This window comes from Microchirus variegatus, assembly GCF_963457635.1.
Source record: "Microchirus variegatus genome assembly, chromosome: 8".
Lineage (NCBI taxonomy): Eukaryota > Metazoa > Chordata > Actinopteri > Pleuronectiformes > Soleidae > Microchirus > Microchirus variegatus.
The window spans coordinates 191,450-208,880 of record NC_139809.1 but is presented as its reverse complement, the minus strand read 5'-3'; the positions used below and the strand labels follow the sequence as shown (position 1 = coordinate 208,880).

At 38.4% G+C, this 17,431-nt stretch overlaps 1 protein-coding gene across 1 annotated transcript in view; it reads right to left on the bottom strand.

Annotated features, from left to right (window-relative positions):
* Nucleotides 1-12,564, bottom strand: part of LOC310930611 (UPF0606 protein KIAA1549) — a gene marked incomplete at its 5' end in the record, with an annotated part of 30,758 nt that extends 18,194 nt beyond the window's left edge. Inside the window, 3 exons of the mRNA XM_083893646.1 lie at nt 226-314; nt 451-2,487; nt 12,432-12,564. Of these exons, the coding sequence (XP_083749772.1) occupies nt 226-314; nt 451-2,487; nt 12,432-12,564 (2,259 nt within the window). The remainder of the gene's footprint in view (nt 1-225; nt 315-450; nt 2,488-12,431) is intronic.
* Between the last annotated feature and the right edge of the window lie 4,867 nt (nt 12,565-17,431).

The following is a 17,431-nucleotide window of genomic DNA, read 5'->3' as shown; positions in this document are numbered from 1 at the left end:
GCAGTTGAGTGTGTGGAGCATGAGAAGATGGTGACTGGGCGTAGTTAACTTTAGCAGAGACAAAGTAAGGCACTAATGTGCTAATACTGTTACAATGGGGAGAGATAAATGCCCAGAATCAACACCTGTGGAAGTTCCTATTAATATTGTATATACTTATATATGTGTATTCTTTATTAAACACAATAAGAACCTGCATGATATTGTTTAGGAATTTACATTTACCTGCAGCTCCACTGACTTGTTGAATTCTGTTTTCAGTATATCTCTGATTTGAGATTTCGCATGTCCAACAGTGGCCCCAGAGGGAAAACCTTCAAAAGAGAGAATGAGCTTTTACAGTTACAGTTTTGCTTCATTGTAAGAAATGTTTCATATTTCTACATGTCAAACTCATGATTTTATGGGAGTACATGCAAAGCAGTTGAAAAAATGAAGTGCCACACTTACCAATTTTTATCAAATAAGCAGAACTGTCAACATTGCAGAGAAACTGTCTTGACGGTGGTGCTGCTGTTGTTGTTGTGGTCATTTTACCAGTGGAAGAGATGACGCTGATTTTAGTTGAGGCTTCATTGGTGGCAGTGATAGTTGTAGCTTGATGAGAAGTAGTGGTGGGAGGAGTTGAGGGAAGGGCAGAGACTGTATTAGCTTCACTGCTGGTTGGGATCAAGGTCATTGTGGCTGAGATGTCAACTCCTTCTTCAGTCACTCCCTGATCACCCAAAATGACTGGGGGTCCAAAAGTGACATTTGATGTGATATTTTCAGTTTGTTCGGTTGTGAAAGTAGTGTCTTGTGGAGTTACGTCTGTTGTTTCAGCAGTCGTATTAGTAAAAGGTTCAGTGAAAACAGGAGAGAAGTCCATGGTTGCAGTTAAGACATGAGTGGTATGTATGGTACTTTGTTCAAATGGCTCTGTAACAAACCAGTGGACATCTGTCAAAGAGGAGGATGACATTACATAGTCTGGCAAAGAAGGGGTGACATGTGGCAGCAGAGCTTCTGTTAGTGCAGGACTGTCCAGGCCAACAGTAAGAGTAGATGCAGACCAGTCTGTGGTGGATACCTTACCACCCCACATGGAGGAAGAGGGGTCAAATAAGTAGCTTGGGACTATTGAAGGGTCCAGTAAAGGCTCAGAGGCATTGGTCAGTTGAGGAGTCTCCACTGTGGTGAATTCATCATAAGGCTCAAACCCTGAAAGATCACTGGAAGATTCTCCCTCAGTCAGGTTGGCATCATCTGTGGAGCTGCTGGTGGGCATGATGTCTGTAGTTGGAATAGACACAATAGTAATGTTCCCTCTGTGTTCAGCACCAGTGTCAGAACTATTGTTCTCCTTGGTCAACTGAATGGTATAATACTCCAAGCTGTTCATGTCTGGTAAAAGCACGTCCGTTGGTTGGATTGTCACAGTATCAGGCCAATCTATATCCGATGCATCAGGTATATCACTGTGAGCTGTGGGTGTAGGTTCCAGTGTGTAGTGAATTGTTGAGGAAAAAGAGGACGGGTGGATGGATTGTAGAGGAACAACGGAGGAGTAAGCTGTCGCGAGGCTGAGAGAAGACATGATGTGATGAGGACGCAAGGAGGATGGAGATATGCCTAATCTGGAAGGGAAAGATGTGTCATAGGTTTCTGTATAGTCCTCTCCATCATCGGAATCAGAGAGCACCTTTGTGACCAAAGGGTAGTTGTCTCCATCTGAATCTAAGAATGATATCGTCTCCAAGTAGTCCCCAGAACCCCAGTCTACTTCCATTGTGTTGGTGGGGTAAAAGTCCTCTGGAGTGACCTCAGTGGGTTCAGATAAATGTAATGTCGGGTGGGGGGAGAAGACGGGCACATTGTAGCCAGGGGCCAGAAATTCTGAGCTGTGTGGGATGTTCATGTCATGAGTCTGTTTATTCTCCTGCAGTGGGGCCCTGCTGGGGCTAAAATGGTTCATATCCAATACTTTACTGTAAGATTCATCTGATGGTGAGTCAGTAAAAGCCAGATTAGGGAGTTCAATAGGCTGACTGGGTTGTGAGTTAATAACTGTCTGTGTTTGCTTTGACCCAACATTCTGCTGCATGCTGAAAGATGTTGGGGTTGATTTTAGAGCTTTCAGTTCAGAATTAAGATGGAGCTGAGGCATTGCTGTCCTCACAGTAGAGAGGGTTGAGTGTGTTAAGGATATATGTGAGTAAGACTTGAGTTGGCTTTTTGTAAGAGTTGGTGCAGAGGAAGCCTGATGGGCAGAATTTGCCCTGGCAAGCTTCCAGTTTGTGGATAGATTAGCCAGTGCCTCAAATGTTGGGTTAGAGCCCATGACAGCAGTTGTAGCTTCATAGTTATGTTCACTTAAAGGTGGCAGGGCACCAGGATCTCGGTTCTCAAAGGCAGTGTAATGTGAAGTTGGTAAGCCAGATGGTGATGATCCTGTTGAACTTGTAACATCTCCCATGGGGTGGTGTGTTGAGTCAAACAGCAATTTATCTGACAAAGAAACAAAAAAACAGACAACACTTCAGTTCAGTCCAGAATAAATGAATATCTGAAAATAACTGGAGAAAAAAGCAATGCATACAATACATTTCTGAAACAGCCAAGGCAACCTTAGTGAACATTTATTTACAAGGACGTAAGACTCACAAGGTCATTCATAGGATGCAAAACATGGTATTGATCTCCTGTTGTGCGGGGGTCACAGATGATGTATGAGACTATCTGACAAAACTGTGGTGGGTTTAAGATGTTATATGTAACCATGAGTTATATTTAGAAAAAAAAATCAATATGATATTGACAGAAACTATTGACACAAGAATGAATAAATTAGCTTGATCAGAGATCAGGGGAGAAAAGGGGCTTGGCAGCATTGATAGCATTGAAGTAGTAACAAAATGGAAATAATAATCTCAAATAAAAAAAGAAAGGAATTCAGAAACATTCTCCAGCTGCCATAGGAAAAAGACCATGACCAAGTCAACACTGGGGAATCATGAGAAATTTCCATTTTCAGTTTGTAGCAGGGTTAGGGTAGCAGGTTAACAGAAGATGCTGACAAGTCTGCACTGACCATATGTTCCAAAAATGAATCAGTTTTGGCTCTCTTTTTTGGCTCTCTTTTTTTCCTTTAAAACATTTTTTTTTTTATTGACCTGATTGACCTGAACACAGAGGAAACATTACTATTGTGACCTATTACACACAACAGAAATCTGTGCTTTGATTACACTACAAGTTGAAAGTCTAACATGTTTTCGAAAGGCTACGTGAACTGTTGGGAAGGGTACATCATAATTCCTCCAACTATTCATTTTAATTGACCTTTTAATCATTTTGTTTAGCTATATAACGTTCACTCCTTTATATAATTTGAAATGTGTTTCGATTTTTCATAAGAATAGTGTTCCAAAAATGAAGTGGCATGGATCAGCTGAAATGAAACTTTAACACATGGCTATCTCCAAAGTACTGGAGTAGAGGAAGCAACTGCAGATGAATGAAAAAAAAACAAAGGCAGATGAAGATGCAGTAATTCTAAGCTCAATATAGAATGCGTAACCAGAAATTTGCCTTCAAAGTAGGTCTAAAACAAAGCAATTGGTCTCAATATTGCCATTTCCAGAAGCATGCCACCACCAATAACTTTTACATTATGCAGCAGCTGGAAATGTTGATGCTCTTTGTAGAGAACAAGAGCTGCAGAATAATATACACTTGAAAACATTTACAGATGCAACTAAAGGACAATGCTATTCTTGATACAGCCACCACAGAACAGATCAATGTAAAAAAAAAAAGCATACTGCTGAAACTTCATCTTAAATCTATTGCATGGCTTCATTCAGACGGCTTCTGGCATGGCCCAGGAAAAAGAACAAAAAACAGCCAACTTAATTACAACCTACACGATACCTTCATTGACTCAATATGCTATTATAACAGAGCCTATGGGAAAAGACTTGGAAAGCAAAAGCCAAAAGTCTTTTTTCTCTGAAGGTTACAGTTTGCTGCACAATCTCCAAACAGCAACTCAGATCTTTGTCTGCTGTGTTTGAACACTGAGGGATGCAGTGTACAGCAGGACAGATGCACACAAACCCACACCAGACAACATGCATAACCATTAATGGGCGGAAAACTGAAACACGGAAAATGGTGAATAGTCGGTGAAAATGTGTGTGCAGTTCATAATTTGACTTTGCGTTTGGCTGCCTGTAAATGCACATTTTAAGTGATGTACTAAAAACAATTGAACAATATATACAAATTCTGTAAACTATTCTGTATGAATATCTTTGACATAGGAACATGGTGATATTTAAGGACCCAGTGTGACACTGTATATGACCTCAAAATGCCACTTGATGTCATAACAGCCCTACAGTGATGAACTAATTCACTCGTGACCCAATTTAGGACAAACACACTTGCATGAATGGTTGACAAAACATCCAGCTAATTAAGACAAATACAATCGTTGGCAGGTGATTGATGATAAATATGATAACTGTACTTAATATGACAGTGAGGTGAAAGATGAGCATTTTGGCAGCAGAGAAGAACAAAAACACAGACTGAACTGTGCTTACAGAAATAACAGGCTGGTGATTCTTAACAATTAAGGAAGCATGGTTGAAGGTTAATATATGGTAATGAAAGTCAGCATGCAACAGACAGTAGCTAGGAAAAGAGTGAGCGAGAGCAGCCAACACTGGGGCTGACATTACAGTCAGTCTAAAACTGACAAAGGCCTTGAAGACGTAGCAGCGCTGCCACCTGTTCCCCCGAAACACGAGCGTGACACACTCGGCTGACCACTCATTGTTGGGCCTGACTTTGAAACTCAGCACGAAGACCATGCACACCTTCAAATATCAGGTCACAGCAGCGTAAATGACAAGCACTCAGCTAATATAGATTAGTCTTCCAGTAAAATTGTATTAATCACCACCTAATTTAACTGTCTGTGGTACAATATGATTGAGTTATTCTGTATCCAAAACATAGGAGAGAAAATAATTCACTCAGTATTGTGTATGATTTTCATAGAGATGTGCTTATTATGATGGCTTTACGGAAAATACCTTGGGTGGAGAAGTACCCTACCAGCATCTTGCCATTGCTGCATCTTTATGAAAGTGACCAAACAGAAACTGCATGTTTACTTCTGCATCGTCACATGTTATAATACTCTATGCATACATGCATTTATGATGTAATCCAATAAAAAAGTAAGAAAAAAAAGGTTGCTACAACAGATGAATAGTCCAAAGAGGTTTTACATTTTTAGTAATGGGTGCATTTTGGGTAAAACCTGCAATGAACCAAGAGTGCAATCACTAATTACACATTTGCATATTGGTTAATTATGAAGCAGATACATCAAACAGAAGAGCGAGCACTTTTCTACAGAGGAAATTAGCTGATAAGTTTGGTGTAAGACGAGACCCCATGTGTCAGTTCTATGTTAAATATGAAATGTAAAATATGGCAAAGTCTCAATCTTCAGGCAAAACTGAAGCATTAATGCATTAAGAATCTCATTAATTCAATATATGAAGAACTCCCAGCTAATGAGATTCTATTTCCATTCATCAGGTCATGATGTGTCTTTCAGCAAACACTTGGGTTAATGAATAGCTGCCTTGTACATAGCACTGGACTTATTTGCATCTGACCAATTTTGACAACTCTCTGGGCCCCACATTATATGTGCTTGTAAACAAACTGTTGCTGCATACAGCTGCATTGAGTCATTAGATATAGTAGCAGGGGAAGTATTATATGGGAGGACTTTTTCAAAGTAGCCATGTTACTATTTATCTTTTACTGTAAACCTATAACATGTAATCTATAACATAACTCATTTAGTAAAGAAAACACCCTACCTATATATAAATGGAAGACAATGGAGATATAATGCACGTCTTGTGGCTTGTTTGGTTTATTTTCTGTATTTGTGTCTCTCTATCCAGTTGCAAGCTTGGATCACAGCCAGCAATCATGTAAAAAGGATTCTGACAAGAGAGGGATGATTGCTGCTGGTACCAGATGTAAGGTTCTCTTTAGAACATCCTTATAATGGAATAAAAAGAGATGGAACTGGGTAGAGATACTCTGCCTCTCTCTGGAGACAGACACAAATTTGGTCATTGAAATGGCATTAACCCATTTACCCAGGATGGATATTGGCAGAATCGTATGAGATCAGTGACTGGATCATCATTCCTTACTAATCCATGAATGTATGCGATTTAAAAATGTATGTCTGGATATGAAAATGTAAATATATGTAAATTTATATGTCAGTGTTACTATCAGAAGGACTTTTACTTGCTTACGTTTACTTTTTTTATATATTGTTAACAGTTTAGTGGCATGGTTTTGAAGTAAAGTCATTGTCTCCTGTAAAAATAAATGTTTGTTTATAATTGTCTTAAAAATGCATCTTTTAAAGGAAGGAAGGATAGTAAAACCTATGGAGTAAACTATTAAAAAAAGAGTTCAAACTGAAAAGAAAGCACACGTGGTGACTGCAACAATAAACACATACAGTGAAATGTGATTTTACTGTCCTTTCATGACAACTGATCCCAAGGCTGAAACAGAGTTAACCTGATAAAGCCCGTCTGCAGACAGTACTTTGCTGACGTCCGGAATTGAATCACAGAAAATACCTTCTCCTTGTCTCCTTTACTCTGCACTCATACACTGTTCACAGCAAAATGGAACAATGAAAAACTGTTATGAATCAAATATTTGGACAAAAAAGTTGGTGGCATTATTTGACTTAGAGAAGCCCAGATATGATTAGCCTGGTGAAAGCATAGGTAGGCTCATTTTTTGTAGTGTTTCCATGACAAAGGCAACCTTTTGGTCCCAGTACAAACCAATCACATGAGCAGAAAAACAAGCAACACAAAGATATGACAATGAACTGGGCAGATCGGACCAACCAGATTAAGATTACCTCAGCAGGCAAATGTCATTTACTGCCCAGGAAACTGTTTGCACCACAGACAATAATGTGGAAAGAGACATATTATATGTATTTATTCCAATGTTGAGAAACCTGAGATAGCAATTACAGGGCCCTCTGATGATATCATTTCCTGTTCACCAGTCTGTACTGTTAAAAAAAGTAACTTTAATGGTTGTATAATTTGAAAAAAAAAAAAGAGAAAGAAATGAGAGAAGAGAAGAAAGAGTCTTTTGGCATTAATGCAAGCTAACTACAACCCCACACATGGTTCTGCTTTCAGCTGAGCCCCTTGCGTGACTGGCTCTTTTCAGTTGGCAGGGGCTGCGCATGCTGAGTGCAGTCCAACAATCAAGATATGGCTGTGTTGACATTTGGTTTATCAAGGAAGCTTTTAAGATGGGAACGATTCCATTGTTTTTATCAGTTGGGTTCAATTAGATCAAGTGCTCCGTCTTTGAAAAGTTTTCTTTTTAATTTAACTTCATAAAGGGTGCATTTATTATAAAACGCCCCCAGCCTTTTTGTTGAATTCAACCTGCATCGGACACTGAATTAAAATATTAAAGAACAACTATGAAACAATAACATTCAGGCTATAAATATCATTATCTGTGAATACATCACTAAAGAAAATAAAGTAGTTGGTAAGGTTATTAACATCTAGGGTAAACAAATTCATCTTATTTGGATAAAATAAGTGTGGGAACGGAGACAAAACCGAGGTCATGTCTGCGCTTTAACACATACTCGTGTGATACTTGTTTTGTTATCCTCGAGGAATACTCTCTATCAGGGAAGGGAGTAAAAAGGGTGAGCAGGATAAGGGGGGGGGGGGGGGGGAGTACAAGACCTCAATTGAGAAAGCGGAAGAGAGGTAATAGATGGAGTATGAGGGAATCTGAGTTAAAGGTTTAGTTCATTATAAGGAGGATTGACTTCCCCAAACATTTAATAATAACATCACAATAGAAACTCACAAGGGTGTCATGGTGTGATCCGTTTCAAAGAGGGATTATGATGGGGTAATGCCCTGATGTCAGTCTATTAAAAAAGAAAAAAAACAAAAAGAAACCCTGCATGGCACACATACACACAAATCCAAATACACTCCTTTTTTCTGCAATGCTGAATTTGGGAGAAAGAAAGGAAAGCAAAAATCTGTAACCAGAGATTCCCAAAGGACTGTGTCACTCAGCAACCTCCTCTTGTCTGCTTCAGTCCTCCCAAAACAGGCCACTTTAGGGCATTTAGTCCTTGGAGAACAAAAACTCTAAACATTTACATGACATTAATTATTACTGTGTTTGTCCAACCTTACCCCAACTTTTAAAATACATGCTACTCAAATTTCTTAAAGTGAGACGAGTCGAGCAAATACAGGTTCACCTTCAGTTGGACTGAAGCTGGCTTGGGTCCTCTGAGCATTGCCCCACATCTTATACCCAGAAACAGAAGAGTATACACAGTACTCAAAATAATAAGAACAACAGCAATATAAATATGGCAAAAGTCAGCTTAAATAATTAAATTTTTAGAAAGAAACTAGTTTAGTAAGTTAAGAAATGGTAGGAACACTCAGAATGGCACTTGACTCCTTGTGGAGCAGAGGCAGACACACTTCAGGCAATAAATCGTTCATCTTGTGCTTGTATACTGGGACTCAGACTGTAGATCAATTGAATGACATAGTCGAACTACAACTTCCACTGGGCATGGAAAATCTACTGACTGTCCACTTAGTTCAGGGTTAATTAAAGCTTTTAGGGCAAGAAAATATTCCCAATTTGTCTTAAACATTACTAAGAGAGTACAAAGGGTAAATATATTAGTAAGGTGAGGTAACATTTGTAACTCCTCACAAAGGACTGATGAAGAAAATTTGATGCTGGAATCAATCCATTTATCGCTGTAGCAGGAGACATATTACAAATGGAAAGAAAATCCATGCAATTATACAATAAATTCAAAATGGCTGACTTGCTGTTGGGTTTAGGATATTGTTCCAGGGGTCATTTTGTAGGTCTTAATCTATGGGCACCCTTGATGCACTTGATTGATTAGCCCTTGCTCATAAACCTTATAAAAATCAAGTTTCTTCACCACCTACATATTGTATGTGCAAAGAGCCATTGGGCTCTGTCACCTCTAAAGCTCTAGCCTTAAATACGAATATTATAAGAGCTAAAGATAAGGAATATGAAGCTCGAGAGACTGTTTCTGTACTGTAACAAATGAATAATTTCAACTAGTGTTAGCATAATTTAATCCAATAATATTATTATGGTAGCTTAACAGTGTGGAAAATGCAGATAACAAATGATATATTATATTAATTTTATGACATCAAGAAAGTAAATGTTTAGATAAGAACAAGACAACATGAGAAACAACTTAAAAATGGTGTGAGGTGCAATTAAGTAAGACTGAGGTTCTAAACAACATTCATGCTAAGTTTGGACACTTGTAAGATGCTGAAAGTGTAATGGAAAACTTCCTTGGTAAAACAGAGAAAAGTGCACAAAATCACAAACAGATGTGCATTTACCGGCCACCAGACCCTCACTTCACAGCTTACCAGAGTGAGATAGGTGACAGTGGGTAAGTGGGGGAAAAAAATTATATAAATCTAAACTACAATCAACCTCCGAATGGCTGACAATATAATAACTTTGTTTGATGTATTAATGTAAAAATATTATGGATGTTGACTATGAGGTAGAAGAATAACATTATTATTGATATCACTGACCCACCCTTGACCAGCAGATGAGCTTCCCCCACTATTGCCATATAGCAAAATAATGCTGGGACCGACCGGTCAGATATACAGGTCAACCACAGGATGCTCTCCAATACATCTGCTTATTAAAGCCAGAGGCATGGAGAGTGCAAAAGTAGCCTACCTAGGGTTTGGCTTTTGATTGGTTTTACCCATTGATCTGCAACTGGCTCCCAGTGCTAATGCATAATGAAAGGCCATATTGTCATCCCACAAAGATCACATTTCACATGGCAGTCGACTGCACTGGTAATTGGCCAGGATGTTGCTGGCCTGCAGCATGGTGTATTGAACATGCCAATAACTGCAGTGCAGAGATAGGGAATGTCTAGGCAAACAGCACGGGAACTTTAAGGTATGACATATAAAGTTCACAATTATCCAGTAAAATATGCAATGGTTATTTTAGATCTACAGGGTATATGTGTATAATCATTCCACAGTATTTCAGCAGAGGACAAGAAAGAGCAAGAATGGGAAAATTAATGTATGACTCTCAGTCTGGGGGAGCATCTGACCTAGAATCTACAAAGTGTGGTTTTCCGAGACGAGGAAAGCTGTAAAACTGATGGATTCACTGTTGTAACACAGTACAACTGTGGAAGCACAGTTGCCATATCACACATACTATGACTGTATGGTTGTCAAAAGCTAAAGACAATGAGCATCCAAGGCTATTCTTACAGATTCCCACTTTAGAACAAGAGGTTTACTACTAGAGTGTTTATGTTAAATTCACCTCAGTGACTGAGTGGGTCTGACAGTATAGGGTGAGGGTTGGGGTTATAACACTGTTTGTATAACTGCAGTATTGTACAACAGACAGAGCAATGATATCCACCATCAATCCATGCTCTTAACTTAGCTCTTTACATAAAATACTGATTCAATGGTCTGAAATGGGATACATCCCTTTGTTTTACATCACAGTGATAGATCACAGATGATATTTACAGTTAGTGTTTGTTAAAAGTATGAGGTGAAAATAACTTCTCGTGCTCATGAACATCAAATGAGTGCACTTACGAGGTCTGAATAATAATAATAATGATGATGTGCATAGGTTTAACATACCTAATTGTTCCAATCTGTATTTTAGCAAGCAAGGACTTGTATTTTGGAGTTGGCAATGTTCAGACTTGTTATTTTTAAATTGGAAAAAAAATACTCAAGGCCCATCCCTTGATTTTCCTATTATGTAGCAATAGTGTTCACCCTAGTTTAGAGTATTTAACAGAAAACACACAGTTGTTTGAAGTCTGTTCAAACCACAGCTGAAACACATGTAAAACAGTGGTTTGCAGTCTGCCAAAAAAGAACCATCTGTGAGATACTCCTTAAGCTTGGTTTCATCACAACAGTGAAGACATAATCGAGAAATCCAGTCAAAACCAGCCACACTGCTTTGATAAAAGATATCCTCCAAAAAAGACACAAAACAACCCAGATCAACGCTGTCGGCAAAAAAACCCTCTGTACAGCACACAGTCTGTAAGACCAGCCCACTTCTTAGTCACCATCCACATGAGCAAGAGACCAGGAAGTCAGGGACCCTGGAATCTGGTGGATGTTTAAAATGAAAAATAGAAAAAAGCAAATGCTTCTCAGACTTTGCTGTACAACTGTCATTGTTGCAAAGAAAGAACAACAAAATGTGAACTATAATCCCCGAGTAAAAGCAGCCAGAGAAATGTATTTGTGATCTCTAGAAATAGAGCTTTAATGCCACAACTGTGGATGAGGCCCAGACAAATACATTGGTACTAAAGTATAAATTGTAACCCACATTAGTGGTGATGACAATTAAAAAAAAGCTGTAAATGGAGGTGTTTTTGTATGAGTATCATGTGGGTGCCATGAAACAAACAGTTTATTTCACTTTCTCTAATTAGTTGAAATTGGTTTACATCCACAGTCTGTGTAGGGAAAGAGATACTTTGCCTCTTCAGGTGAGAAACCTGACACAAAATACGTGTGTGTGTGTGTGTGTCTGTCCACAGTGGGACTTTCATAGCTATCCATGGACAGGTAGCAACCTTGACTTTTACAATGAAACTCAAGAAAATAAGTTAATTTATGCTGAGGCGAACTACCTGACATTTTGTGTGAGAAGACACTCTACAAACTCTACAAAACTTGAGTAAAGAGAAGGGCCACTGGTGTGGGAACAAGTCATCTACCAATGTATGTCTTCTGATAAAAAAGGAGGGACTAGTTTTAAATGGGAGAGTTGCACACAGTCTTATGGTTAGGACAGCAAGCTTATGATTTAAAGGTCACAGGTTAAGTTGACCATGAGCAAGGACACAATAACCCCAACTGCCACAGAGTAACTAAACATCTCATAGACGTGTCTGCATGTAATCAGGTCCGGTGTTATTGAAAGTGTGCTTTAATGCAAAAAACTAAAAAAAAATTTACTCACAGGGAAACTCAATTTAATACACAGGGAGGGAAAAGAGTATAAAGAGTATAAAAAAAGACAACAGAACTGGGTATTTCCTCCTTCAACTATTTCCATAGGATCATTTTCAAATGTACGGTGTCCATTACAAGTCAAATATCTTCCTTAACAATTCACAGTACAAGATAATGATCTTAGCTGTTATGTAACACATAGCACAAACTGGTGGATCACTTTGTGTGAGTCAGTAAAAGGTGTCATCTTACCTGCAACAGGTGAGTCAGCTGCGATCAGTGATACCAACACTGTCATCCCCAGGAGCACTGCATGGTGGCCATGGATGTTCATAGGAGCCATGACCATCAGCCCCAATCCCACAAAAGAGACTAAACCTGCCATGGTGCGGCAGAGGCGAGGTCAAGGCATTTCATCCCGTCAGAAAGAGCAGATTCATGCTGAAGAAGAGTCAGCCAAGGCTTGGTGTACTGACGCTTTCTTGTTTTGGTCTCCTCTATTTCAAGGCCCGTCCTTCCAGGTGCTTGCAGTTAATTAATGGCTAAAGGAAAACAAAAGAGAAGTATACATTAAACACATGGTGCTGTGGATCTGCCAAAATGTGTTGTTTACTTTGAAGTACACAATTTGATTACATGTTCTGTGCATGTAGGCCCAGGGAGAAAAGTTATATCTTGATGATGATTCAGAAACAGAAAATGGCCTTTGAGTGCTTTCTGTGGTTAGTGTTTTCAGTTATGTTGTTATGTTTGTTTTGTCTGTCTGACTGTGAACAATACAGGATATAAAACTCACTCAAAAAAGTAAACATTTTGGTGGTGATCCTGACAGAGACCTTGGTTCAGTTTTATATAAAAAAAGAACTGTTAATCGAGGGACATGGACATGGAAAACTGAGCAGCCTTGGCAAATGATTGAGTCTACTTCAGATTGATTATATCGATTATGGCGTCGTTTCATTTTCAAAACACACAGTATTTATATTTTCCATTTCAGCTTCTGCTGGATTTACATATTGCTTTGTCATTCCATAAATGACATATTACATGTGTATATGCATATATTGTCACCCTGCCTGCAAGAGATGCACCTCAAAGGAAATTTAAAAAAGAACTAATAATAATAAAAATAATGATTTATCACACATTTACAGTGCATGTATTGTCAAACAAACTTCATGCACATGGTTAGCCACGCAATTGCGAGGAAATGCAAAAATGACGTCACTCAAAACTAGCATAAATGAGGGATTACCATCCCATTGGATTAACAAAACAACCTTAATTACTCCTCACAGGTTAAGACACATGGTGGTAAATGATAAAACGGAAGTGTGTGAACGTAGATCCAGCACAGACGAGCTTTTCGTCCCTCTGTCCTACATCCCGTCCCGTTACTTTCACCTTTTAGCGGCCATCTCTCCGACAAGAACCACAGCAACATGGACCCAGAACAGACAGTTAGCTTCATGCTACAGCAGCAGTGATTGATGTGAGTACACAGATAACACCATTTTACCCCTTTTTCCTCCCAGACATTCCTGTCAACCAGTTCATATTGTAGCTGCGCATTCTGACTTACCCCCAAAAAACGGAGCTCAAACTGTGTCAGTTCGACGAGAAAATGTCCATGTGTGAAATAAAGATCTTCCTGGTGCTTCGTCATTAACACTCGTGTGAGCAGCAGCCGAATGTCTACGAAGTTTTTTCACTGTGGACGTGATGAACGCTAGCTGCTAGCTGCTCTTCATTTGACACTCTTTTGGTAATAGTTCCCCCCTCTCGTCCTAAGGATTGGGTTAGTCCCGCCTTCTAAACGATCTGATTGGTTGCTGGTCTGTCTAAGCTCACGCCCATTGGCTGCGGCTCTTTTCCGTCGGTTGTTCCTCCTCGACTGGCGTCTGCGGCTTCCACGGCAACGTTGCTTCGTACAGTGATGCTTTCACCAAGGTGTTTTCACTGAAGGACACCGACAACCTGTTTAGTGACTGAGCAGCAATGATGAAATAATGTAGTAAATAATAAAGTTACACACTGACAGTTTCTCAGTGTGTGTATCAATCATTTTCAGAACATAACCTGCTAGTTTCACGTCACAATGAGCCTGTTACGTCCCACTGTTTGCTACTAGCTACAGTCACTTTGTTTACATTATACTGCACGATTCATTTCAGGAGACACATTCGCTGAATTACATGTTACATGTATGATATATGTTGGAAACATAGGAGAATGCAAGGTTTTGTGGTTGAAAATAGAGAGGGAGAGATAAATGGTCTACATATAATCCCATCACGTCATTGCTGCTTCAGGTATAGCGACATTTTGGTGCACACCCCCACCTAGTGGCAGTATGAAATATAGCTGGACATGGATTTAACATCTTTATAGTTTTGTCTCTGCCTAAACACGTTCATGCATAATACAATTTTGGATATACATTAAGAATATATGTTGTAAAATACTATTCATTCGGATCCATGTTATATCTGTACTTTTTAATGCAGGTATCTGCACTTTTATAAATAATTGGGTTTGAATGTATATCTCCTTTCACTTAAATAATAACAGATTTCATTCCTCAATAGTGTTTTACCTTTTTCAGTGTGAATATGAAGATCCAAAGTGGACAAATGGTAATCCATACACTGAAGCCACAGGGTAAGAATTTAAATTACAGTACAGTAAAAAAAAAAATTGAAATAGGGAAATGTTATTATGGTAATTCTATAGTAATTAAAAAGTATATTACAACGAAAAACATATGCGAGACATACGGGAGGATGGAATTCCAATTATTTTGACATTTGATTCACAAATCATTTTCATGTGAAGTTATTACACCGATGCATCCTCTCATCATCTTCATTTACATGTTATTACCTGGATATCACATGTTATTACCTGGATATCACGATGGACACATAACACTCGCACAAACACACACAAAGGACAAGGAAAGAAAAGGACACTGGTGCCGTGACTTAACAGTTTAATGTAAATCCAAGACAAAGTGTGATTACATTTCTACACATATACAATATGCATATGTGAGCATACAAATTCTCATTAATAACTCGATTCACCTCGGAGACCGAAAAAATGATCAAAAGTAACAGTGAATAACAAGCTATAACATAGTTCACCACAACGCGAGCCCCTTCTCACCCTACAGTTAGTAAAGAGGACAATTAAAATAGCTATATTCTTTTATTTTGATGAAGCTGTTTGCCTGTTAAAATTCTCCAGTAAAATTTACAACGCTATCATTAGTTTTTTTTTTTTTTGAAGCCTAATATAAATCCACTCCATTTTTCTACAACGAAAATGATTAAGAGAAGCACACAACATCATAATGGTAACACAAGCGCTTAGTAGCAAGTACTCAACTTGTTAGGAGGTTTAATTAATCCTTCTTATTGTCGTTACTATATTTATTTAGACATTCTATAAAGCCAGTAAAATATCCATTCTCATAACATACTTAAGAATATTAGGCTAAGGAACGGGGTTTACATCGACCGCTACATCAACAGATTGAAATAATGAGACATCACACCCCAATAAAGAAAAGTAAATAAGAAAAGACAATTAAAAGATTATTATATTAGGAAATACTGCAGCGCACATTAGCTTTATCGACAAAGAATGAGATTTTACACCATTGAGAAACCAAACAGCAATGGACACAAAAGGGGGTCAGGGTTTGATGCACTCTTAGGTCTTAAGAAAAACAAAACATTTTACTTGAAAAATGTTGTTGCTGTTGCACTCCAGCTACACTACTTTGCTTGAACAGATTTTGAGAATTACAAAGAGGCTTTGAAATGGATATTTTGCAGGTTGTAAATCTGTATTAAAACAGCTTTGGTCTGCCACCTCCAGATTCCTTTATTTATTCAATTTAACACTCCAAAAATAACAGACTTTGGCTAAGATTCTCCATAAAATTAGGTGGAAATGCAACCGTTTTCCCCATCATGTAAATTAGGAAAAAAAAACATTGTACACCAAACGTGTATGTTGCAATCACTTGACACGCTTTTTCAGCGATGGCATCAAACCTTGACCACCTCACCCTGAATTCCTCCAAAGAATAGCCAGCAAAAGGAGGCGATCTCCTCGAGAAAGGTTAAAAAAAAGGAAAACAGTCTCATAAAAAATAATAATAATTGGCTTTGAGAATGCATGTGTGGCTATATTATGAATTTTCTGCTGAAACAAAGTACATCAGCATATGATGAATCCACATAAGATCTGCACTTAGTCCTAACCTTTTTGCACTTTGGGAAGCAGCTGTAACTTTGCCAAATCATTTTTTTTACTCTATAGAGTGTATTGATTTTTGTCACATTTGAGTCTGAAGAAGATTTATAGCACTGTGTGAATGAAGCTCTCAGGAAGGTTTCCTCATGTTTCCAAAGCTCCAGGAGGAACATGAGTGAAGCTTGGGTGTATTCAACAGGCTTCACAGAGAGCGTGACGCTGCCTTATTCAATTGTCACTGATTCAAATGCCACGTTAAAGCTTAAGTGTTATTGTTGTTGTTGTTTAGACGTCGCTCACTGTGAAGGCTGCGCTCACCTCGACAACACAAAACATCTTTATAGAACATTTTGGTAATTTAAAGGTCACTCGATCTACATTAATGCTCACATTTCTTATTCCCCCCCTTTTTTTCATAAAACACAAAACATTGGTTATGTGAAACAGTGTGACAGACAATTATATCATACAGATCAAGTCATTTTCCACGATGTTGCGCATACAGGGCTTTCTACTCGTCGGATGTTGCAATTGAGAAAATAGTGATTAATCTATAATCCCTGATCATGAAGACAGTGGTAATTACACATTGTTCGTCTCATATGGGATTTTGCTGGAGATACGATGTACAATTATTGCATCATGCATGGCCACAAACAGTGTAGAAATCAAATGAATGGTCACCAGCTGAGAGAGAGAGAGAGATCTAAAGCCATTTCCAATGTCGCAGGTCACGTTACATTCATTTTGTGCAGGTGACCATGGGTTTAAAGGTATAGTTTTGTTTTTTTTTTTTTTTTTTTCAATTCATTTTAACATGTCATTCATGGCACACAAAAACATTTCCTTTTCTTTTAACAAATTAGTTTTTCTTACAACACAGATAAAGCTACGACATGAACAACATAAATAAAGAAAAGAAAAACTGGCTTATAAAACAATTCGGAGAGGTTAGATAATTGTCGATCATCAGCCTAAGACGGGGG